General features: G+C 39.1%; 1 protein-coding gene across 1 annotated transcript in view; it reads right to left on the bottom strand.

The window, feature by feature from the left end:
- Positions 1-25,626, bottom strand: part of Ano4 (anoctamin 4) — a 270,004-nt gene that overhangs the window by 115,052 nt on the left and 129,326 nt on the right. The window contains exons 7-8 of the mRNA XM_052165053.1: positions 15,824-15,924; positions 12,200-12,244 (exon numbers count right to left, since the gene is read on the bottom strand). Of these exons, the coding sequence (XP_052021013.1) occupies positions 12,200-12,244; positions 15,824-15,924 (146 nt within the window). The remainder of the gene's footprint in view (positions 1-12,199; positions 12,245-15,823; positions 15,925-25,626) is intronic.

Genomic DNA, 25,626 nt, shown 5'->3' with positions numbered 1-25,626 from the left:
CAGCTAGGGCTTAAAACTAATATAACAAAAAAAATAGAACAAGCAATAATCTAACCAACTAGACAAACAACCAGCAAAATTCCTGGAATTGGGAAACATAGCTCCATAATAACCTTAAAAGTGAATACCACAACTTCCAACAAAGAGGGGAAGATTAGCTAATTTGATCAAGAAGCAAAATCCAACAACCTAATGTCTCCAGAAAAATACCTTACTTCCAATGATGTCTACAGAGTGGGCATCCAAAGACAGAAGTCCATCCATCTATTAAGCAAATGGAAACCCCAAATAATCTGCTTAGCAACTCTAATACATGATAAAGTAGACTTCAAAACTAATATACCCAGAAGAAATAAGGAAAACCATTACATAGTAATAGGAGAAACAACTCTCTCTCTCTCTCTCTCTCTCTCTCTCTCTCTCTCTCTCTCTCTCTCACACACACACACACACACACACACACACACACACACAGAGAGAGAGAGAGAGAGAGAGAGAGAGAGAGAAGACAGACAGACAGATAGATACTCATACACATTTGAGGCTTCCAATTTCATAAAATAAGCACTAATGATCATAAAGGATCAGATAACAACTGACACAGTAAGACAATAATAGTGGATAATTAAGTATTATACTCTCACCTTTAGACTGGAAACTAAACTTTAGGCCTCCAAACTGAAAGCCATGTAGAAACTTCTGACTTAAGTTACATCTTAGCCCAAATGGATTCAAGTATATATGAAATATACTTGAATCATATTTATATATGATATATACATATATCATATATATATGATCGATAAACCCTTAGCCAAAAGAATGAGCACAGAGAACAAAATTAATAAAGTTATGGATGTAAAAGTAGTGTTATAATAGAGTTCAAAAAAGTCCAAAGAATCATTAGGCAATACCTTGAAAGTTGTTATTCTAAAACTGAAAAAAATCTAGATGGAATGGATAAATTGCTAGATCCACAGAAATATGACCTAGCAAAATTAAATCAAGAAGCTATAAACATATCCACACCAAGCAATGCGATGATAGTAGTAACAAAAGACCATTCACTGAGAAAATCCAAGTTCTGGACAAATTTACTGCTAAATTCTACATTTTAAAGGAGCTATGAACAGTAGTTCTTATCTAATTGTTTCACAACATGAAAGGAAGGCACACTACAAAGCTTAACATGTGAAGGCAATGCTACTCTGGTGCCCAAACAAGCAAAAAGTATAAACCGCAAGCAAACAGGACAGCTATGAACCAGCTTCTCAGATAAATCTAGACACAAAAGTTCTCAATAAAATAATTGCAAATCAAATTCAAGGACACATTAAGAAGATAATATTCCATGGCCAACATGATTTCATTCTAGAAGCAAACTTGATCCAACATATGGAACAACTGTAATACAATGGATAATTCCACTTAAGGACAGAAATCACAAATCATCTGAAAAGACACAAAGAAAGTTTTTGACAAGGCTCAACATCTCTTCTGACCCCCCTCCCCAAAAAAAAAAAAAAAAAAACCAAAGAAAGTTAGAATAGAAGGAATGTAGCTCAAGAAAAGGAAGGCTGCCTAAGATGAATATGTACTCACATTCTGTGGAACAGGGAAAAGCAGAAAGTGTTTCCTTTACAAGCGAGAATGAGATAAGGATGCCCACTCTTCTCAGATGTGCTCTGTCTTCACACAGACATTAGGGGAGAAAGAAGCTAAAGGAACACAAACAGAGTAGGAAGTGTCCCTAAGTGCCGACGGCAAGGCCGGACTCAAAAAGGCTCTAAGAACTCTCAGGAAATTATTAGAGTTGACATACTTTCAGCAAAGTAGCAAAATACAAAATCAACATATAGAAATGAAGAGTTTTTCTATATCAACAATGAACTTTCCAAAAGTACAAATGAATAAAAGAACAATAACTTATAATAACAGACCTCAGGATAAGAACAAAACATAATGACAGATATGAAACCCAGCAGTTTGAACTCTAACTTAAAAAGTTTATACTTTTAATTTTTACTTTGAAAATAAACTAAGGTGTTTTATCATATTTTTAAACATTTTTAAGATTTATTTATTTATTTATTTATTTATTTATTTATTTAATGTAAGTACATTGTAGCTGTCTTCAGACACTCCAGAAGAGGGCATCACATCTCGTTATGGGTGGTTGGGAGCCACCATGTGGTTGCTGGGATTTGAACTCAGGACCTTCAGAAGAGCAGTCTGTGCTCTAACTGATGAGCCATCTCTCTAGCCCCTTAACATATTTTTTTTTAAAAAAAAATAGTTTGCTTTTCAACATTTCCCATTAAAGTCATTCCTTGTCTAAGGTCATTGGTGTCTTCCTTAAGCAGACTCACAAAGCAGGCTTCCTACAGTGAGATGGTGGCCTTTCCTTGGCTCTTGACTGTATTTCATTTGATTGCCTCATAATTCATTCAAGGAAGCCATTGGCCCAGAGGTTTTCCATGACAGGGCTTTTACTTGCTACACACCCCCAGCATGTGGTGCTAATTGGATTGTGTTTTTGCAGAATCTGTGTGTACTGACTCTGAATTCAGTGCAGCTGTGTAGCAGCTCTCGGTGTGGCTAGAAATATATGAAGCTGTGGGAGAAGTCAAACGTAAATCCTCAATGCGAACGAAGTGGCAGCTTTCGGCAGCCAGCTGTGTCACCACGATCTGAATTGAATGTGAGGATGGTGAAGAGCTAACACGGTGGAGTAATGAAAATGATTAATTAATTGAAAAATGAATGGGAAAAGGAAGAATGAAGCAGAGAGGCCGGCTTAGCAGGAATGGTGAAGCTGTTCTTGTTACCATCGTGTCTAAAACCAGCTTCTGTTGTCTATCAGCAATGTCACTAACCTTCCTGAGTTAAGAGTTATAAAACAGGGTGACATTAATGACTGCCACCATCGCTGCCATCATAATCGTCATCTTTTTCGGCTGCAGGGTTCTTAGTATGTCCATAATTGATGATGTATGTGAAAAGCTTTGGAGAAGTTTCCAGACACTTAGCAAGCACCAGTGCTTTCTAAAGGAGCATACACCAGGAAAATGGCAGGGAGCAAAAGAACTGGATTTTATAGGGCTATAAACCAAGCACTAGGGAAACAGCAGGAGGATTAGGATTTCAAGGCCAGCCTGAGCTACCTGAGAGCATGTCATTATAAGCAAAAGCAAGCAAATAATCAAAGCAAAACACTACAGTAGAAGAAAGACATTCAAAAGAACATTTTCAAATAAAAAGACACTTGCTGGGCACTGCACAGATGCAAAACGAAGCCTGGACCACCCAGGTTCCACCAGACGACCTACTCTGTGATCCATGCTTACAGTACATTTACAGTAATCGACACCGGTGCTCAAACAAAGCCAGTAGTTTCTGTGATTTCTCCTGCTTGGCAGAAGTGCTCCCAAAGATGTTGCCCTCTAACGCCACAAATTTGTAAATTAGGCTCTGTGATACAAGAGCTTTCGAAGAGGCAGAGTTGTAGGACTTACGGAAGAACATTCCAGATGAGTCAGATTGGATCAAATTAACAACATGAGAAGTTAAGGGGTCAGAGGACCGTCTCTAGGTAGAGGAAGGAGAGACATCACAGGAGGGGACATGAGAGCAAATGGATAATGTAACCCTCGTGACTGCCTTTGAGGAGGAGTAGGAATAGGATGCCTCACTTTCAGAAGCCAAGACTGACTTTCCACCAGCAGCCTGCAAGGATTCTACTTTAGCCCTCTGATGGCATCCATTGGGACTCTGCCAACAACCTAAAGATGGCTGGAGGCTGATTACCATCCTAGTGGTCCAGATAAGAGCCCAGGCTGACTTACATGATTTTGGCCTTTGAAGACCCTCAGCAAAGACATCAGTTGACAACCCAAACTTAGGACTTCTGACTTCTGACTCAGGTTAATAATTTTATGTTGGTCTGTGCAGGACAGTTTGAGGTCATGTGTTATGTGGATTAAGCTCTTAATTACAGTGTTAGTCTGACCTGCCCTAGGCTGTGGCTAGCCAGGCTCCCAAGATAGTAAGGTTGCCACTCCTCAGGGTGTGCAGGGAGAACAGTCCACGTCTCTGCAAGGACACAGTGAATCTGAGCTCATCCAGGCTGTTGTCACAAACACATTTCTGTCTCTATACAGCCAACCTCAGACTCCCACCATGAGAAGGAGAAAAACAGCCAGTGGGCCAGAAAACATGAAGCTAATGCCGGAATTCTCCAGCCCGTCTCTGTGCCCCTGTTAGACCTATAATAAACTGTTCACCCTCATCAAGCTTTACTGCCATCATCTCCAAAATGGTCACTGATTATGTGTTCTTTATGCTAATACTACTTTGTTGGTGGTGGTGGGGTTGGGCACTAGTTTCCTGAGTATATCATTGTAAATGAATGTACTAAGGAATGCAATGTGGCGCAATGAGTATATAATCTTCCACATACAGGGATGAGCTCAGAGTCAGCTAGAGGCTTATTCATAGTCTAGCTGCTTAGTTTGCTTCCAGGGTGAGATGCTGAGTGAGTGTGAGTGACCAGGCTTGCCTGAGGTAATGGCGTCTGTCACATAAGATGGTGTGAGTGTTAATCAGGACGGTGAGTGCCAATGCTTACACAATTCCTTGGATGTGCAAAGGGCCCCATTTAGTGCCGGCTCTTAGGATAAAGAAAAGGATGATGGTGATGGGATTTTGAAGTGTAGAGTTCCAATAGAAACTCAAAGATTAAAATTATCCCCTATATGTCAGGGTAGGGGATCATCAGGCCTGCATCACATCTAGCAGACATCTCCAAACAGAAAAAGCTGAGTTTTACTGAGATATGTTAAAGTGGTGAAATGAGGTATCCAGAAGGCATTGCATTCATCTCTTAGAATAAGCCTGCCGCGTACTTCTCAAAGTCTCCCTTGCTGGGAGAGGGGTAGGAGGGAGAACCCCACAAAGCCTCAGCTTAGTGGCTTAGCATTGATTTTTGTTTGGATACATTGTCACTCTGTTCTGTTTATTCTATTTACTGAGCAAACACCCCTATGCAGACAGCACAGGCAGATCAATAGAGAGAAGACAGATTACCCACATGGGCATGTCTGGTCTGAACACAAGTTTATATTTAAACTACAAGGTGAATTCCTTTTGCAGAAATTTCGTTGGATGTGAGTCCAGGGCTTTCCAGCCTTCGTGGCAGCTAAGGATCTAGGAAAATACCACAAAGGCAACACAAGCAATTAGGCAGGCTTGCCAGATCTGGATGAATGACCTTCCCTGGAGGGTCTTAGGAAGGTTTCATGTAAACCTTAGGACTGTAGGAGTAGTGATGACCAGGGGAAAGGTCGCATGCAAAGGACTTTCCTTATACCTGGCATGCTCGCCTGTCAAAGGCCTTTATAAATTATCTTTCTATGCAGGATCACAACTTGGAATCTGTACGTGTATCCTGAAGGACAGAAGACAAACTCTTTGCCTTTGATTCCTTTGAGCCCTAACTACCTGCAGGAAGTCAGTCAATACTAATGACTTGACCAGACTGAATTTATGAAACAGGCCTTCCTTTTTAAATTTTAGGTTTTGAGATTATGATATAATTACAACATTTTCCCCTTTCCTTTCCTCCTTCCAAACCCTCCCATTTCTCCTCCCTACTGCCCATCAAATTTATGGCTTCTCTTTTCCACTAATTGTTATTGAAAGCATATCTATCTATCTCTATCTCTATCTCTATCTCTATCTCTATCTCTATCTCTATCTCTATCTCTATCTCTATCTCTATCTCTATCTCTATCCATATTCACATCCATACCTATATTATCTCCTGTTATTGTCATATAATGTTACCTGTATGCATGTCTTCAGGGCTGACCATATGGCACTGGACAACCAGTTGGTGTGCTATTCCCTGAGGAAGAGCACTTCTCCCTGTCCCAGCGTTCTTCAGTTGCCTCTAGTTCTTTGTGCAAGGTTGAGGGCTTACAGGACCTCCCTCCAGTTCGGTACATTCATTAGTGAATGTCGTGAATTGTTTAGCTCATGTTTGTGTGGTAATGTTGGTGAGACTTTATGACTACAGCTCCTGACATTACCCGGAGACAGTCTCCCAGCTCTCTCCATCTCTCAGTCTCTCTCTATCTCAGTCTCTCCAGCTCCTGATCCTCTGTCTTTTATGCTCTCCCTACTACTCTTCCCACAATGTTCCTTGAGCTTTAAGTGCAGGAGTGAAACAGGCCTTCTTTAGAGACATTAGCTTTTCATTAGGCCAACACGTTACAGACTCACATTTCTAGCAGTGTGTTTTGAGAGAGGATATGATAGAAAGAAGCTATGGATGAGCTAGCTCTTGGTGGTAGTTTTTCTTAGCAGACACAGCTCATAGGCCTTATATGCTGGAAGTGAAGTCCTCCTGTACTGCCAACAGACAGTAGGAGGTTCAGGTTTCTTTTTCCTCTTAGAGCTGGGTCCTCTTCATTCACAGCATCTCCGTGGATAGGGATTAGGTATCTTTGGAAGCTAATGCCATTCTTTTAGGTCACAGGGATCCTATTTGGAGCATAGTCTACATATTTTATAGCCAATTCCAAAGGACTCAAACATTTACATGTATTAAAATTTAATAGTCAGATGGAAAAATACAATCCATTTCTCCTTCTGCCTGTACGCCCATCTGATATGATTGTAATGAACAGAGTCTGTAATGTACAGGGCCCAGCATTCCTTCTGTCCAGTATAACAGAGGATAAACTCAGGCAGAATGCTCACAGTGGGGGTAGGGCAAAGGAGAGTTATGAGACTTCAACTATAATTGTTCACAATAATTACATTTGTTACTTTGTAATATTTTCTGAAGATTATTTTCCAGGATCATTTTATCCTAGAAAAACACAGCAAGGAAAAGATGATAAATTTTCTCCCTTTATTAGATAGATAATTTGTAATGCCTGTAAACCTGCCTAGAGATTAGAATCAAAGCAGTGTTTAATAGACCAGGTTCATGGATTAAAAGGGCATTTATTACAGATATATGAGTCTAAACTACATGAGTATGTTTATGGGAGTTGGGTGAGTTTTTGAAATAAAGATATCTATGAAAAGATGTTTTATTCTTGTTAAAAAAAACCCTTTAGACTTTTTGATATGTTTATCCTTAAAGGAGATAGGTTGGGTTGGAGAGTCCTTTTATGGGATAATGTGATTAAATATAATTTATATAGAGGAAATTAAACAATATATTGAATACCCACATATGGTATGCCAGGAGAATTTAAGAACACTGAAAGTCAAGTGGTTTTTTGCTGGGTGCTATTAATATCACAAGTGGCAGTTGTTCCTTTGTACTTGAATTTGAGAGTAAGCTACAAGGGGTAGACTCTTTTTCGTCACCTCAATGAGTCTATCCTGGGGAAGAATCACTGAGTAAAATATAGATCACACTTCCTTCTTAACTGCATTTTAAATGAGCCAGTAGACACTGGGCTTTGGAAAGTCCAAACACACATTAGTGGTGTCTAAAATCAAATGCTGCATAGCAGCACTGAAGATTCTCTCCAGAGAGCGTTGCCTAATTGAATACCACCACAATCAGAGCTTCTTTTATTCTGGCACATTCTTCCAGTATATTCCATTGCCTCTGTTCTCTCAAGACAGTAATTTCTGCATGGAATATCAGCTTTTTCTGTCTGGAAAACATTTATTAAGCCGTTCTTCTAGCTCTGGAAGCACACTCATTTTCACACAAACTATCCTTCACACTTGAAGAACATGTGTTTGGTCATAAATGAAATCTGCTCTGCTTCCCTCCTGTTGGCTCCTACTCTAAATCCCGGTCCTTCTTCTCCATCTTCTGCATTGCTTATCGACTCTGCAGTGAATACTCACTGCTTCTGTAGCCTTACTATTAGCTTCCATTCTATAGTTATGAGTCCGCAAAATGTTGTCTGTAGCTAGTATGTATTATATGCTGATAATCTCAAAACTTTGGAGGCAGAAGAACAAGGATGTCTGCATGTTCTAGGTTAGCCTGGGTTACATAGTGAATTCCTGGCCAGTCTGATTACAGAGTGAGATTCTTTCTCAAACAACCAAAAAAAAAAAAAAAAAAAAAAAAAGATACAACAAAAGACATGACTCTTACCTATCATCACAAGATGCTAGATGTCTAGCATCACATTATTTAATGTTTAAGAGAAATGTAATTCATCAATTGCATCTAGACTTGTTGAATTGGAAATCCTGAGGATGGACATCTGCATTTTTACCAGCTCTTGAATAATCCTGATGCATAATGGAGAACACCAGTCCACAGAGACTGCTACTATTATCATCATTAATGGCTTATAAATGTGCTAAATAGTCTCTTTTATCACCGCCCATGAGAAGCCGAAGAATGTGCACCTCTATAGAAACTTGTTGCCAGTCTTATTGGTGTCACCTGCCCTCCATTCGCCTTCTGTTCCAGAGTGTTTTGCTCATCTTCTTCTGTCTCTTCTCATCCCCATAATGCATAATTTAAAAAGAAATCGCCACTAGATCTCTTCTCTTCACTCTTTACATCTTTCTCAGGAAATCCCGTACTTTCTCTTGCTCAACATTGTGGCTTCTCTGCCACTGATGTCCTGTTGGATTATCTACCTTTACTTTCCACTTGGACGGCTTCACCATTAGTCAGTTCCAGTAGCCTTCAGGACACCAATGTCCTTGCAATCTACTGAGTTACAATGCAGAATTGTTAAAAGAAACCACAATCTTCCTCATCACACATGGGTACCTGATGGGTCTCCATTCTTTTACTTCCAGCTATATTTTTCCTACTTATAAGTAGGAAACTTTCTTCTCAACTCTTAATTTTCAAACACCTGTGAAATGCTATCTTGTTACCTAAAATTTCACCATTTTAGCTACTTTGCTTTTTTGGTGTATAAATTAGTTTTAGTCTATTTAGGAGGCAGAACTATGATTTAAAATGAAGGCTAAACAGAAAAGGAGAAAATGGGTAGAGGGAAGGAGAGAGGGAGAAAGTAGGAGAGAGAGAGAGAGAGAGAGAGAGAGAGAGAGAGAGAGAGAGAGAGAGAGAGAGAGAAAGAGAGACTCTTATGGCTTATTTTAAAGATTTTTCTAGTCATCAGATCCTATTTCCAGCATGTTCAAACATGAACTGGATCACCACACAGCAGAGATTTAAGAGTATCATGAATAAGTGGACTTGCTGATAATAATATCTCACCTAGCTTTGAGATTCTGTTTCCTTTTGCTATCATTTACATCTTTATTATGCCCCCATCTTTCATTGTTAAGAAAATATTTCAGTCAAAAGTTAGTGTCTTTTATTTTAACCAGACTTCTCTCCTCCTCCTCTTTTCTTTTCTTTTCTTTTCTTTTCTTTTCTTTTCTTTTCTTTTCTTTTCTTTTCCTCTTCCTCTTTTTCCTCCTCCTCCACCACCTCCTCCTCTTCTTTTTCCTCCTCTTCCTTTCATTTTGTGGCCATCTTTTATCCAACATGACACCTCTTCTACATGTATAAGATTTATGAATTCATACAGCCCACAAAGTATGTGCTAGATGCTGAAAATATGGAACAGAGCATGCCATGCCTGGCTTTCCACACTATGCCAGTGAGGAGATGGGAATCACTATCATAGATGGCAGAGGTGATGGAGATAAAGGGTATCAATGGGAGAAGAGTAAGAGGCATCTTTGATCTCCTCAAAAAGTCCAATCATGGGTGGTGGTGGTGGCGGCGGCGGCGGCGCACACCTGTAATCCCAGCACTCTGGGAGGCAGAGGCAGGCGGATTTCTGAGTTCGAGGCCAGCCTGGTCTACAGAGTGAGTTCCAGGACAGCCAGGGCTATACAGAGAAATCCTGTCTTGAAACAACCAAATAAAAAAAAAAAGCCCAATCATGGGGGCTGGGTTTTTGAGGACTAGTTATATATTATCTTGGTGAGAGTAAATAAAATACTGTCCAGAAGGACCACTCTGTAACAATATGTAAATCCAAGCTGGCATAATACATTAATATAGACAGAAATAAAAAGAGGCAAGACATGAATGAAGAAGGTATATCCAGGTCTACGCTTAAGCCAAGCCTTTTGACTTCATTTTGGCCAAGGAAGACAATTTGAAAGGAGTTGCAACAAAGGCAGGAATAGGAAATCATCTATGATAGGCAGGAGATAATTAAAGCCCAGAATGACAGTGGGAGTGAAAACCACCAAAAGGATTCTAGAGGTTACCTGGAGCAGCAATGAATAATTCAAGAAGCTGACTAGAGAAGCAAAGCCTCCAGTATGACCCTGAGGTATAAGTCACACAATTACACACATAGTGGCACATATATGGAGACTATATGGATTACTAGGCAAATAAAATCAGGGCTTACCAGAATGAGAAGACTATTCATTAGTGGAAACAAGAATAAAGAGATATGAAGTGGATAAAATTTCAGAAGGAGGAAAGAAATAGGAGACATATACACACCTAAGGATAATCCTTCAGACATCCCAGATAGCAATCATTAAAATATCACTTATGAACACAGGCTACATTTGAAGCCCCCAGGAAACCCATGTGGTAGAAATGACGTGCTTTCATTTTATAGAGGTAGAAACGGAAATGTGGGTGGGGCTTAGAAAGCTGTGCTTTAAAGTTCCCCAGGTAATTTTGAGGCTGGCTGAAATTTGAGAACTATGGACATGGGCTGACGTGTTGTATGAGACCTCTAGGAAAAATCATTGTATGGTAAAGCATAATTCAAATCATGCCAAATGAAAGTGCCAGACCTATTGCTCAATGGAAGAGCTTCACAGAGAAATTTTGAGAAACCACAACATCTTAGGTTCTATGGAAGCTGATTTTCTTGCTATGCTCTGTGATACACGTACACCTGATGACACTCACTAGTTACTTACCATTCCACAAAAAATATAAATAGAATATAAGGAATATATTATATAGTACATATATTCTTTATGTTATATATAAAAATGGATCTAAATATTGAATCTCACTGAATTAAATTACCTAAATGGTTTTAAGAGATACCCAAGGGATCCCCACTTAAGACATAAGTTCATTTACAAGATTTATTTTTTCCACCATTTTTTTAATTTTCTAAATTCTTTGTTTACATTCCAAACGCTTTCCCCTTTCCCAGTTCCCCCCTCCCCATATGTCCCATAAGCCTTCTCTCCACCCATTCTCCAATCACCTCCCTCCTTTTTCTCTGTCCTGGTACTCCCCTACAACACTGGATCAGGCCTTTCCAGGATCAGGGCCCTCTCCTTACTTCTTCATGGGATTCATTTGATATGCTACTTGTGTCTTGGGTATTCAGAGCTTCTGGGGTAGATAATATCCACTTATCAGTGATTGCATTCCATGTATATTCTTTTGTGATTGGGTTACCTCACTTAGGATGATATTTTCCAGTTCCAACCATTTGCCTACAAATTTCATGAATTAATTGTTTTTAATTGCTGAGTAGTATTCCATCATTTACAAGATTTATAAGACCAATTAAAAATTTGAAGTTAGAGTCACAGTCTGATCCCAAGCTGAAGCCAAGTTGAGAATATCATTGACATATTTCCCTTTTCCTTGGCTTCTTATAGAACAACAAGGAAAACAAGCTTTGGAAAAATACAAATGGCAGTAAGGATAACGGTCATCCAATGGGTTCCTTCTTACATTCAAAGAGCCATGGAGCTCCTGGTAAGGTACAATCTGAATATTGTGTTAACGAAACATCACCGATACCACAGACTCTCCCTGGACGGAGGAGGAGTAGCTGCCAACTTTTTGGCAGGGAGACCATTTTCACTTTAAACTCTCAAATTACATAGACTTCAGGGAGAAATTTATGTGCAAAACAATAACTTGGAGGTTAGAATTTCTCTAATAGCCTGAGATTTGGGGCAATTGATTTTACAGGCTAGGCTAAATGAACAACAACCAAAACACACCCGTGGATGGCATGCATTTCTCCCAGGTATGTAGATGAAGGGGCGGACTATGGGAAGGACATTTCTTTTTTTGTTTTGTTTTGTTTTGTTTTTCAGGCTAATATGAAAAAGGTCCTTTGTGGAATGTGCATGGTAGTCATTCTCTCGTGTGACATCTTCCTCTGGCTTGTCGCTCCTTGTCATTGTTGGGGTACAGTAGTCAGAAGACAACATCATCAGTATGGAGCATGCTACTAACCTGCTCATGAACTTGTACCGGCGGGGCAGGTAATAGATTTTTCTCCTGGAAGAACAGCAAAAATGAAGCCAGTCGAGAAGAAAACCCATCGTCAGTTACAGTTTGAACTAGCAAGGAAGGAAAGGAGATTGAAGATAGAAGCCTGTAAGAGCTGAAGAAGAGAAAAAAAAACTAAAGAGAGATTAACAGTGAGAAATGTAGTAGGGACACAGGGCACACACTCTGAGTCATGAAACCCTCTCATTACTATAAATTTGCAGGGTACTTCTGGCCTACAGTACCCGTGCAGGGAGATTAGTATTTTGCACTGATTCCGTGGACACACACTTTCATCCAGTGAAATTCAGAGACAGATTAGGGGCAACACACAATTTAACAGACATGTTATTATATTAAGGCAATATTTATATAGCAGTTTGGGTTTCATGGTTTTGAAAGAGATATTTAAAAACACATATATTTCATATCTAGTACAAGAAAAGATTGCATCAGTAGCCAACTGTAAATACCCACATGGGCCAAACCATCTGGCTGCTTATAGGTAAACTAAACAGGTAAAAACCACAGATCCTGGGTGGTTTGGGGAACAAGAACAAGACACGATAAAGATGTCATATTGCTTCACTTTAGTTAATGTAAAGATATTTAAATAAATGACAATCGTGGGTGATTAAACTCAGTCTCCTTTCCATAGTTCAGGTGTCTACTAAGTAATCAATCATGGAACTGAGGCAGTTCATGTGTAGGGTCACTCTACTACTTCCATTTTTGCAAAGAGGGGATTTTATATATCAAAAACTGTTTGCCACATTTGGGTCAATAATTGCAGAGAATATAAAGCCAGATGCCAGATGTTTGGGCCAGGTAAGCATGGGGTTTTAGTAACCCATGTTCTGTATGGTTATCTATCTATCTATCTATCTATCTATCTATCTATCTATCTATCTATCTATCTATCTATCTATGTATCTATCTATGTATCTATCTATGTATCTATCTATGTATCTATCTATGTATCTATCTATGTATCTATCTATGTATCTATCTATCTATGTATCTATCTATATATCTATCTATGTATCTATCTATCTACCTACCTATCTGATTTAATATGATTCCACATGATATTTATAAACCTGTATATGAGTGACACATAGCTTTAGACTTTCGTTAACAATATGCTAATATTGGTCTGTTCACTTCGATACACACACGAGTGTGAGATGTTAGTAAGAAACCTGCAGAAGGTGGGTATGTGGGAGGCACTGTGCTCTCTACCCCACCTTCTTTAAACTTCTCAAAAACACCCTAATTATATTCAAACTGCAAATTTAAGGACACATGGATATGTAAGAAGCAGATATATTTGGAATTTCTCTGCAAGAACCCAATTTTCTATTTCATTTTAATGATTGTAGAGTGAATCTAAACCTGAGTTTTAGAAGCACTGTCTACTGAAAGTAACAAATTACAGAGTTCTGCTGAACTGATATCTGTATATGTTCCTACAACTATCTCAGGCTAAAATGAAATGAAGGACAAGACACGCCCATGAAGGTTTGCCTGCATTTCGTTGTAATGGGTGGTGTTAGGCTTGGGTAAAATCATATCAATGTTGAAAAGGCCAGTTACTATCACACATAAGAGAATTTTTCTGCTCGAATTGTTTTCCTGTAGGAATTTCTACATCCGAGGGTAGATTATTATTCAAATCCATTTTCATCCTGCTGCTTGCATCATAGACTCTCCATGCTACGTAAGAAAACTCTTCATGCTACTTGAGGCTGCTGCTCTTCTCTGTTATGAAATGTATATGTAATATATTTCCATGATAGTGAGGCCAGGATCTTTAGTCTTTCCAGTACTGGGAGGTTTGACTTTGTATTAACATCATTTAACTTTCTATCTCTTTAGGTTCTTTATTATGGAGGTGTGTGTTCTTGATAAAGTGATTGTAAGTTTTAGACTGGGGAAGGGATATCAATTTCTATCAAGATGTAATTAAAGTGCTTTTACCCCTTTTTCTTTTTAAGAATAATATGGTATCAGTTTATATAATATATATTCTTTCCATTACATATATAATACATATGATATATATGATAGTTAAATCATTGTCAAATAGCGGGATTTAATTATTTTAGCATAGCAGCTATTGGAACAAAAATTGTTTTTCTTTTTCCTTATTGTGTATTTGCATGTGTATATATATATGTGTATATGTGTATATGTGTTTATGTGCGTATGTGTGTATGTGCATATATGTATGTATATTTGTATGTATATTTGTATATATTTGAATGTGTAAATGTATATATATGTGTGTGTATCAGTATGTGGCATATGTATATGTGTATGTGTCTATATATGTGTCTATATATGTGTGTATGCATATGCTTGGGTGTCCTTGAGTTCCCAGATTTCCTTTTCAACATTAAGTAGAGAAATAAATCATAAGACCAGAATTACACTTAATCTATTTTGTAGCTTTTGCTTACAGGAAAACAGATGCTGGAAATTCCAGTCTACATTTCGACTTGATATTAGGACATAAAGATCAAATACAAAAAAATAAGATGTTCTGAAACATATTATGACTTATCAATGGGAATTGGAAATTGGCCTTCAATAAATCTGTAAACCTGCAAATCTCTCTCTCTCCCCCTCTCCCTTTCTCTCTCTGTCTCCCTCTCCCTCTCTCTCCCGCTCTCCCTCTCTTTCTCTCTCCCTTTCTCCTTCTTTCTCCCTGCTTCCACTCCTTCTGAGCTTGGCAGACTGCCAGTTTCTATAACATTCACTGTCCACTAAGAGGCATTTTGTAGAGTTGATATCATCTTGCCTAATTCTTGTCATCTATGTTGGTCTTACTGGCAGGCTGAAAACCCAAAGTACTTAACACAATTCACTCTTGAGCTATCCCTGACACTATATCATTCTGCTTTTGAACAGATTCCATTGGTGATTCCCCTGCACCCTGCACCCTGCTCTCTCAAGCACATCCTTGCATTTGTAATTTCAGGTTTATTATCTCGTTTCATTTTTAATCTAGCAAATAAAGATTACATTTCCTTAACCAATAATAAAATAAGAATAGCCAATGTCAGATGAAGGTAAATTTATCCTTTTAAACAACCTAACAATCTACACAAAGTATATTATTTGTGCTAGTATAGCACTTATGACTTCTTAATTTTAAAAATGGTTTTTTTTTAAAGATTGTATTTTGTGGAGTTTCTTAAAAAACAACAGATTTTTAATTTTTTTTCTGGAAGGGACTGCTCAGAAAACACCATGGTGCATAGTGTCTAGCTGTTCAAAGCCATAATACACAGAAATTCTAGAAAGGATTTGTTCAAAATTCAAGCGGTACTTGGAAATGCTCCTTGGTAGCAGGAAGGAGTCACTGTGGGCATGAAGATTTATTTGCATTTTCTAAACATTAGGAACATTTTCTGCCATAATGGCTTTTTCAGCCTGTACTTTGATTTTATTTGTTCCAGGAGAGAATGCCATTAGGTTTACAGTAAAGCAGGAGAGAGAGAGAGAGAGAGAGAGAGAGAGAGAGAGAGAGAGAGAGAGAGAGAGAGAGAGAGAGAACAGTGGGGAAAATACATTTACACCTACCTGAAAGGCATCCGTACATTCATTTGCTCTGCATATCTTCCAAGGACTTCCCATGGGGCATGCAACTTCACAAAGATAATGTCACTATTTATTAGAGAGGACTGAAACAGAAAAAAATAAACTAAATTGAAAAGTATATCCAAGCCTCCCACAGTTGAAGTGCAGCAGGAACTTGGAATATATGAACTTGGAGTTTACAATTTGGGGCATTCTTTGGCAACAAGCCAGTGTAGTAAAGTGTGTACATACTCATTCAACAAACATCCCCCTGTATCAAGTGCTGAGGAACCAGTTGTGAATAAAAGAAGAAAGATGGATGCTTAGACTCCTCATAAATATTTAAATGAAACATGTGTTGAAACAAGTTTAAATTTAGGGAGTGGGGAGTATTCTGAAGATAAAGTCTTGGGATAAAGACCTGCACACTCTACTTTAGATAAGGGGTCAAGAAAAGGCCTCTCTGAGGGCCTGAGCTGAGACCTGAAGGAGACACAGGAACCATCTGGGAAGAGAGTTTGAGATGAATGACAAGGTCAGGAGCTCAGAGATGACTTGGTATGCTCACGGGAAAGGCCTGAGGTGTGAGAAGTTTGAGGAGTGGGATTAGAGCCTGGAAAAGCGAGCAGAAGAAAATGAAGAGCTCTTCCTAAGCTGGTGGAACTCACGCTTAGAACCTAGGGAAGCCATCTTGATTTTTAGAGTTCAAAGATCACTGTGGCTTCTTTGTATAAAATAAACTATGAGGGAGAGATGTTTTGAAAGGAAAGGAGAGTCAGGAGATGGCTCAGCGGATAAAGCTCTTGCCACACAAGCATGTGAGCTGGAGTTTGTGACTCCAGAACACACACAAAAGACAGATTGGTGTGAGCCAGCTGTGATCCCAGTACAGTGGGGGCAGAGATGAGTCTATGAGGTCTAGACTCAGTGAGAGACCTATAAGTAGAAATCTATCAAGGAACATACCTGATGGCAACCTTCAGTCTCTGCACACGCCCCTACACATGTGAACCCACACACATGCAAACACTCATCCAAACATGCACTTACATCATACATACTCTCTCCCCAAAGGGTAAAGAAAAGAAGTACTCATAGCTGACAAGGTAAAATCAAAAGTTGGTGAGGGACTCTGGAGATGGAGACAGCAGGAGACACGATATGTAAAGTTTAGCTGGATCAGGCAACCCTTTCCCAAGGCCTCTGTGTCTTGGGAATGTCATACCAAAAGTACATGATAGAATGATAGACTTTAAATCATTTAATTACTCAGGTGGGGAAATAAACTAGAACGTCACACCCTCAAAAGCATCCCACAAGTTTTGGTCTTTACCTGTGGTGAGAAGGATGCGAATGACCAATAGCAAAATCTCTCCTTGGACTTTGCCCTACCCCTGCCCCCAATGAGGGAAAGGAAAGTGGTAGAAAGATGTCTAAGAAACACAGTGATCAAAACAGTCTAAACATGTAAGATCATCATCTGTTTACCCACATCTTCCCTATGCATGTTTCATGCCATTTACAATTTTTAAAATAATTCAAGAATGTTAACTTTAATAAAACAAACAAAGAAAAGAATGCTAATTTTAACAGGTCCTCCTAACTCTCTTTGCAGACATTTAAGCCTCCAATATTCCACTCAGGCATTGAACACTGCCTAGACTTCCCTCATCTGCCCATTCCTTGAGTCTGATAAGTAAGATGTCTTTTCCATGCTTCTAGCTTCCCCAACTCCATGTGCTAATAGGTCAGCAGTCCCCAGACCACCAGCCTCAGGTCCACACTCCCACTCAACCAACTCAAAATGCGCAAATCCCAGGGCAAAGCCAGAAACAGTTTGAAAATTCAAGACAAACAGTTTGAAAATCTAAAAAGTATCAATCTCATAATAATAGGGCCGAGTGAGAATGACCTGGAAGGACTTCCAGACGAGAGGTCAAAAGTATGATAGTAACTACATTCAAGCTGCTTGAAGAGGACAAAATCTAAGGCATGGATGAACTGAGGAAGTCCACAAGAGACGTAAGACCAGAAACCAATGAAGAGAATTGCTGAAGAAAAGACCACCTGCAATGATACTGGGAACGAAAAACCAAAGAAACCAAATAAAACCCTCAGTGAGAAGAAAGCCTCAGCAATAGAATGGGTCATGTAGAATGCAGTGTACATGGGATGCAAGACAAGACAGAGTCATTTGAACCAGTGATAAATTCATAAAAATCTAGAGGCAATTACAAATACAAAGGCAGAAACTAGCAACCAACTATTGGACTGAGCTTGGGGTCCCCAACGGAGGATCTGGAGGGTGGTCCAGAGGAGCTGAAGGGGTATATAGCCCCATGAGAAGAACAATGACTTCAGACACCAGGACACCTCAAGACTCCCAGGGACTGAATCATCAACCGAGGGGTACACATAGTTCCAGCCAAAAATGTGGCAGAGGAATGCCTTGTTGGGCATCAGTGGGAGGAGTGGTCTTTGGTCAGGTAAAGGCTCAATAAAGGCCCCAACAAAGGGAAATGGACGAGGTGGGGGGGAGTTGAGGGGAGGTGGGAGGGTGTTGGGTAGAGGGGCATATACATGGAGGCAGGGGGTGGGAGGAGGGGTAGGGAATCGTTGGGAGGGAAGGGGGAAATTGGGAAAGGTTTTACCATTGGCAATGTAAATGAAGAAGATACTCAAAAAAAAAAAAAATCTAGAGGCAAAGCGTTGAGAAGCCATAAGAAGATGTAAGCTTTGGATGATATGCAAAGGGGTAGAATGCATACCAAAAGTACATGATAGAATTTTAGTACAATCCAGGAGGAAAATGACCACACTTAGAGAAGCAGATCCCCACCTGAGTGTACCTGCCCACAGAACTAGAAAAGGATCTTCTCATGACATGCTGTAATTAAAGGGCTAAAAGTGCAGGACAAAGGATGGCTATTGTAAGCAGCAAGAGGGAAACATCAAGCCGTTTAGGCCCCACAAATAACATCTGATTAAGAAACAGAAGCTTTTAAAGCCAGGAAGCCCTGGTAAGTTATATTTCATGTCCTAAAAGATTACAGCTGTCAACTCAGGTATTATACCCAGCAAACCCATCTATTGAAAATGAAGGAGAGATAAAAACAGATTAAAGGAATTTATGACCACTAAGGCAGCTCTACACAGGACATTGGAATACTTCAGTCTGAAGAAAAAGAGGAACACAGAGGCAATAAGAAATAAATAAATGCCAGGACAGTTAACCAAAGGAGAGCCAAGCAAACAATACAAAACCAACCAAGTGACAGGAGTCGTTAACGCACACAACTTTCAGTAATAACACTGCCTATCAATGATCTCATTTCCCCAAATAAAATGACCCAGACTAACAGACTGGATCAGAAGACAAGATCTACTTTTTTCCTGCCTTGAAGAGACACGCCCTCATCGTTTAACCTTAGGGGAAGAGGGTAGGAAAAGGTATTCCAAGAAAATGGAGCAAGGAAACCAGCAGCATATCTACCCTAATATCTGACAAAATGGGGTTGGGGAGAGGGAATGCTGAGATTCGACAGAGTAAGAAGAGAGGAGGGGGAGGAGGAGGGAAGGAAAGAAGGAGGGAAGGAGAGAAAGGGAAGGAGGGAGGGAAGAAAGGAGGGAGGGACAGAGGGATGGATGGATGGAGGGAGAGAGAGAGAGAGAGAGAGAGAGAGAGAGAGAGAGAGAGAGAGAGAGAGAGAAAGATGGGGGTATTGTATGGCTTAACCAAAACCAAGGAAATGTAAGAGAAAAGGCATATTGAAACCCGCTAGTTAATGAGCTAATTTCAAAATACAAACTAAAAAAGAAGAGTTTGAACAGAAATGACCTTCATGGGTGGACTATGTCACTTCTGGAAGACAAGAGTTACTAAATGAAAGTCACAGCACAGACATAGGAATGCCTCTCTAGTAGTTATTGGCTAGAGAGTCCCCAGAGGTCTCCAGAACAACACAGGCTATTGCCATCATATGACACAATAAGACCCTATACTGGAGACACTTCACATCTTGGCTCTAGGACAGAGAAACATCAGCCTTAAAATGATCAGAAAAGCTCTTCCCTGTTGTAAACTTTCATAGTGTTGAAAGGGGCCATGCAAGCTGCTAGGGTAGAAAAAGAGATCAGTTAGGATGATATTTTCCAATACCAACCATTTGCCTAAGAATTTCATGATTTCATTGTTTTTAATTGCTGAGTAGTATTGCATTGTGTAAATATACCGTAAGTGAGGTAACCCTTTACTAAGTGAAGAACACATATGGAATGCAGTTACTGATAAGTGGATATTAGCCCAGAAGCTCTGAATACTCAAGGCACAATTCACATATCAAATAATTCCCAAGAAGAAGGAAGGAGAGGGCCCTGGTCCTGGAAAGGCTTGATGCAGCAATGTAGGGGATTACCAGGACAGAGAAGTGGAAGGGGGTTGATTGGGGAATGGGTAGAGGGAAGAGGGCTTGTGGGACTTGTGGGGATGGGGGAACTGGGAAAGGGGAAATTATTTGGAATGTAAACAAAGAATATAGAAAAAATAAAAATAAAAATAAAATAATAAAGAAGAAAAAGAAAAAGAGATAAGTGGTCTCACTCAGCTCTGGACCATGCTCCAATCCTCTCTTGCGTAAGATGCACCTGCTGATGCAATAGGCATGTTGCTTATGGGATAACTAATTGCTTTCTGATTGGATGTGAGCCATTCCACAGGATACAATTTCATGTCTGGTACTATAACCCTGGTCCAAAACAGGTCACAGGTCTTAGAGTAGAACCTGTTACTGTTTTCTTTTCTTTTTCTTTTCTTTCTTTTTTTTTGGCATTTTTTATTCGATATATTTTTTATTTACATTTCAAATGATTTCCCCTTTTCTGGCCCCCCACTCCCCGAAAGTCCCATAAACCCCCTTCCTTCCCTCTGTTCTCCCACCCACCCTTCCCACTTCCCTGTTCCGGTTTTGCCCTATACTGCTACACTGAGTCTTTCTGGAACAAGGGGCCACTCCTCCATTCTTCTTGTACCTCATTTGATGTATGGATTATGTTTTGGGTATTCTAGTTTTCTAGGTTAATATCCACTTATTAGTGAGTGCATACCATGATTGATCTTTTGAGACTGGGTTACCTCACTTAGTATGATGTTCTCCAGCTCCATCCATTTGCCTAAGAATTTCATGAATTCATTGTTTCTAATGGCTGAATAGTACTCCATTGTGTATATATACCACATTTTTTGCATCCATTCTTCTGTTGAGGGATACCTGGGTTCTTTCCAGCTTCTGGCTATTATAAATAGGGTTGCTATGAACATAGTGGAGCATGTATCCTTATTACATGCTGGGGAATCCTCTGGGTATATTCCCAGGAGTGGTATCGCAGGATCTTCTGGAAGTGACTTGCTCAGTTTTCCGAGGAACTGCCAGACTGATTTCCAGAGTGGTTGTACCAATTTGCAACCCCACCAGCAGTGGAGGAATGCTCCTCTTTCTCCACATCCTCGCCAACACCTGCTGTCTCCTGAATTTTTAATCTTAGCCATTCTTGTACAGAGCCATATTGGGGCAGTCATGCACTGGGTCAGAGTTTGACTTTGGTCAAGGTTAACTTCTCCCAGATAGCCAGGATCCTGCTCCACCTAGGGCCGAGTGCTCGAAGTAAAGGTTAAGTTCATTGTTCCTCCAGGTCTAGGAATTCCTGAATTAAGCAGGTGACCCACCCAGCTGCAGGAGCAGTCAAGACGAGGACCTCCAAGAGAAGCTAGACAACTTCCACCGGAACTCAGCCTGGAGTCTGGGGGGAAGGGTTTGCCCAAACTGTTAAAAGGTCTGGTGCCATTAAAGTTTCTGGCTTTGATCAGTGAATATTGTCTTAGCCATACTTCTTTTCGCCCCTCTTCCCTATTTATTCCTCAGCTTCTGTTCCAGAAACCCACTTCGTAATAGCTGCAGGCAGCTATGGAACCCTACATATTGGCGCCAGAACGTGGGGTAACCTGGTACGGGAGAATTTCCTGAGGTAACCTTATCGAGCGAAGCTTCGCAGAAAAGGTGATAAGGAATGGTATCCGCACGGTAAGCAACATAGAGGTCAAATACTAGCGCTAGTGAAAAATTTTTTCTATTGTTGTGAGTGCAGAGGGATACGGGTTTTGCAAGTGAACTGTGTTGACCCGGCACAGTGGCTGCTTGGGTTGAAAAGATAGGGAAATATGGGGAAGGAATTTGGTAGGCATTTGCCCAAAGCTCGTAAGAGCTGATTTAGGCGAAAAAGAAGGGGGTTTTAAAAATAGGCATATGTCCACAGCCTCTAAGAGCTGTTTAAAGAGGAAAATGGATGCAATTGCTTAACAAGCGCGCTTAACTTTCTGTGTATCTTTCCGTGTTTGTCCCGGTGCACCGACTGTTTGTCTATGTGTATGTTTATGTCCTCTCTGTGTCTTTGTGTGAATGACTGTTTGTTTCATGTTAAAAAGAAAAATTGGTAAGGATTTCATCTGCTGGCAACCTCTTGAGCCAGCTGCAGTTTGTGTGAAGACTGATTTAAAGCTGCACCACAGCAGCACAGCTCACTCACCCAAGAGGCAAACATAGCTGGGGAAAAAGCCGCTTTTAAAAGCCCAGAAGCCTCAAGATTTGGGAAAACTTTGGTTTGGCTTGTGAAATTCATGTAGTCGCTTTATACTTGTTTCTAATTGGTTTTAATGGTATAAGGCTTTACATTTCTTGACTAAAGAATTATAAATTAATTGGGTATGATTTAAAAGATATAGTGTTAGTAAGAAAAGGTTAGTTTAAAACTGGTGATTCGGTGTTGGAGCCATCTTAACTAGCTACACGTGGCCTAACGCAACTCATGCTTTGTTCTTGTTTATAATTGGATTTAAAGGTATATTTTACATGTCTTGACTATAGAGTATTGGCTTAAGTCACTGGACATGATTTAAAAGGTATAATATTATTAACAAAAGTTAGGTTAAAGCTGGTAGTTTAGGGTAGTCGCCATTTTTAAACAACACGTGGCATGACGGTTAAAGCTGGTAGTTTAGGGTAGTCGCCATTTTAAACAACACGTGGCATGACGCAATCCAGGAAATACAGGCCTTTAAGATGCTCCTAAATTGGCATGGTGTTTCATGTGAATCTTGGCCTGGAGATTGGACTTAATGAAGATTAAGATTTAAAATAATGTCTCTTTAATAAGTTACACTGTCATACGCTTGAACATAAGAACTGGCAGACAAACCTTGTGCTGTAAATATGTGTTTGCCATTGATTTTAAAGAAAATAGATTGTTTAAAATTGGGATTTGCTTCCAAAATTGCAATTGTGCTCTAATTGTATTGCAAGAAAACATTGAGTTACAATAAAAATCAGTGTGTCATTGGCTGCAGTTTTCAGTTTGCAGGCTCATAATTCTTAACATTTTGTAATTAAGATAATTTTGAGAGTGATACAGCTATGGGTTTTAGAGGCCCATTGCCACTTTTCCACAAGTTTATAGGCTACAATGGTAGGAGCAAAATTTAACCCTCCAAGATTAAAAAGGAGATCTCAGTGGAAATGTATTTGATATCAAGTAGGTTCCTTTGACCTTGGAATTACAGGTTTCTTTTGTTTAATCCTCAAAATGTCCTTGCAGGGCTGGGTAGTTTTGGGTCTGGTCTTAGATAAAAGGATCAGATTAGAAAATATTTACTTTCGAGTAATCTTATACAATGTCCTTGCCAAGGACTCAAGGTGGATCCTAGGGCAGATAAAAAAATTTTACATTTGAGTTAATGCAAAACTTAGAGCTGCCTCAGGGGAAGCTAGTGAGGAAGTTTTGAGAATTGTTTCTGCCTTACAGGCCCCACCTAGGGAGTGTTTGGCCTAAAAAAAAAAAAAAAAAAAAAAAAAAGATTTTTGACTTATCCAGGTGTGGGTTAAAATGCAGTTCAAATCTATGAAATGTCAAGGAGGCTATAAAGGCATTAACATTTGGCCTGTCTACTCCCTACAAAATTATTGTAAATTTAAAGGGTTGGTTTTTTACTTTACATTCTGATAATTATAAAAGCATTTGCTTCTAATTTTAAAGAAACAACAAAGCAATTTCATTAGAAAGTTTTTGCCTCAAGGAATGGCTAACAGCCTTACGTCTTGTGAGAAAAAATGTTTGTCTCTGTTTCAATACTAGAAGTTAGGATCTTAAAATATTCAGTGTATAATGTTCATGGAATGTTTGTTACAGGCCCTTGCTCCTAACTATGGACCTTTAGAATTTTTAGGTAAATGGCTTTCAAAGGTTGTTAGGATATATTAATTGGCTTTATCTTATATTTACCTCATTTTAAGCTTGCCACAGAAGGTCTTAAACCTCTGTTTTCAAGGTAGGAAACATGTGTTCCTTGCTTCAAGCAGCAATCAAATTTATTATTAATGGTTGATCTATTACATGGCAAGCATTTTTAGACAAAATTAATAATTGTTATCCAAAAGATAATTTGTACTATCAGATCACATGTTTATTCCTTTAAGTTTTCCCCTGCTTCAACACAGATACCTGAATTGGGTGCTATAACAGCTATTTTTAAGATGTTAAAAGTCAAGCTTTTAATAATAGTAGATATATATATAGCTCATGGTTTATAATTGCTTAAAATTGGTCCATTTTTAATACTGCTAATTCTTAATTTCTACAGTTTATGCAAATGTGATTCAAATTTCTAAGAACAAAAGATATGTTCTCTAAATGACTGTCCTTTAGGTATTTGAAATAATTTTATATTTTGTGCACATCAAATTATAAAGATTTGTTCTTGATGTCCTCAATTTCTACCTCTACCACGTAATGGTGTTAATCCTAGAGGACTTAGTTATTACAGATAAATGATACTCATATTTCTAATTTAGAAGATTAAAAAATATGTGCATGTGACTAATGATTCATTTTTAGGCTGTCTAGTTGCAACTGCTCTAACAGAAAAAGCAACTAAAAATGCTATGTTTATTTTATATAATTACATAGTTATTGCCTATGTTATGGGTTATACTTTGTGTTCCAACTTAAATTAATAAAACAATATCTTCTTGGAAGAGAGAAGAGAGGGGAAATCGTGTCCCTGTGCATATCATTTATATTATGCTTGCATGTTTTTAAGAAAATTTTAAAATTTGGATGCCAAGAAACTCCTTGTTAAATGTATATGACATCTTGTAATTAGGCATATTGATGTCTAGGTGAAATGAAGGAATTCACTTATTGACATATGCCATGATCCTGATTTAATATTGGGGGAGAAGGCATGTCCCCTATGTTTTTTCCACAGAATGCTGCAGAAGATATGCTGACTGTGTGCTTGCTGAATGCCCAGACCATGGTAACATAAGAGCTATATTGGGTATATATTCTTGACTTACCTCAATTGTCAAATGTCCCCGGTTAGATAAATTGCCTAGCTTCAAGCTTTTAGACTTTGTGGGACAGAACATGGAGACTGTTAAGCTAGCTTAGGAAAAATTAATCTAAAGAAGAGTTAAAATGACTCTTCTCCTTACTGTGTTCCGCTGACTCAACCATAGACTGGTCTGGAAATAATTCCAATATTGAAGATTCCAATTTTGAAGATGGGTAACAATCTTCAGCCAGCTGTGTTAATTTAACATATAGTCTCCACTTTTCCTGAGAAGTAACAGCATATCTCTTTATACACAAGGCTACCTCTTCCACCTCAGAGGCCAAGCTTTGGGTCCTTAAAGTTGTTAATTTGCAACTGAATTGGATACTTCAGGGACAAGTTAATCCTATTCCACCTTTAACTC

The sequence above is a fragment of the Apodemus sylvaticus genome, chromosome 20, assembly GCF_947179515.1.
Source record: "Apodemus sylvaticus chromosome 20, mApoSyl1.1, whole genome shotgun sequence".
NCBI classification, from domain to species: Eukaryota; Metazoa; Chordata; class Mammalia; order Rodentia; family Muridae; genus Apodemus; species Apodemus sylvaticus.
The sequence above is the reverse complement of the archived record's forward strand: the minus strand, read 5'-3'. Positions and strand labels throughout refer to the sequence as shown.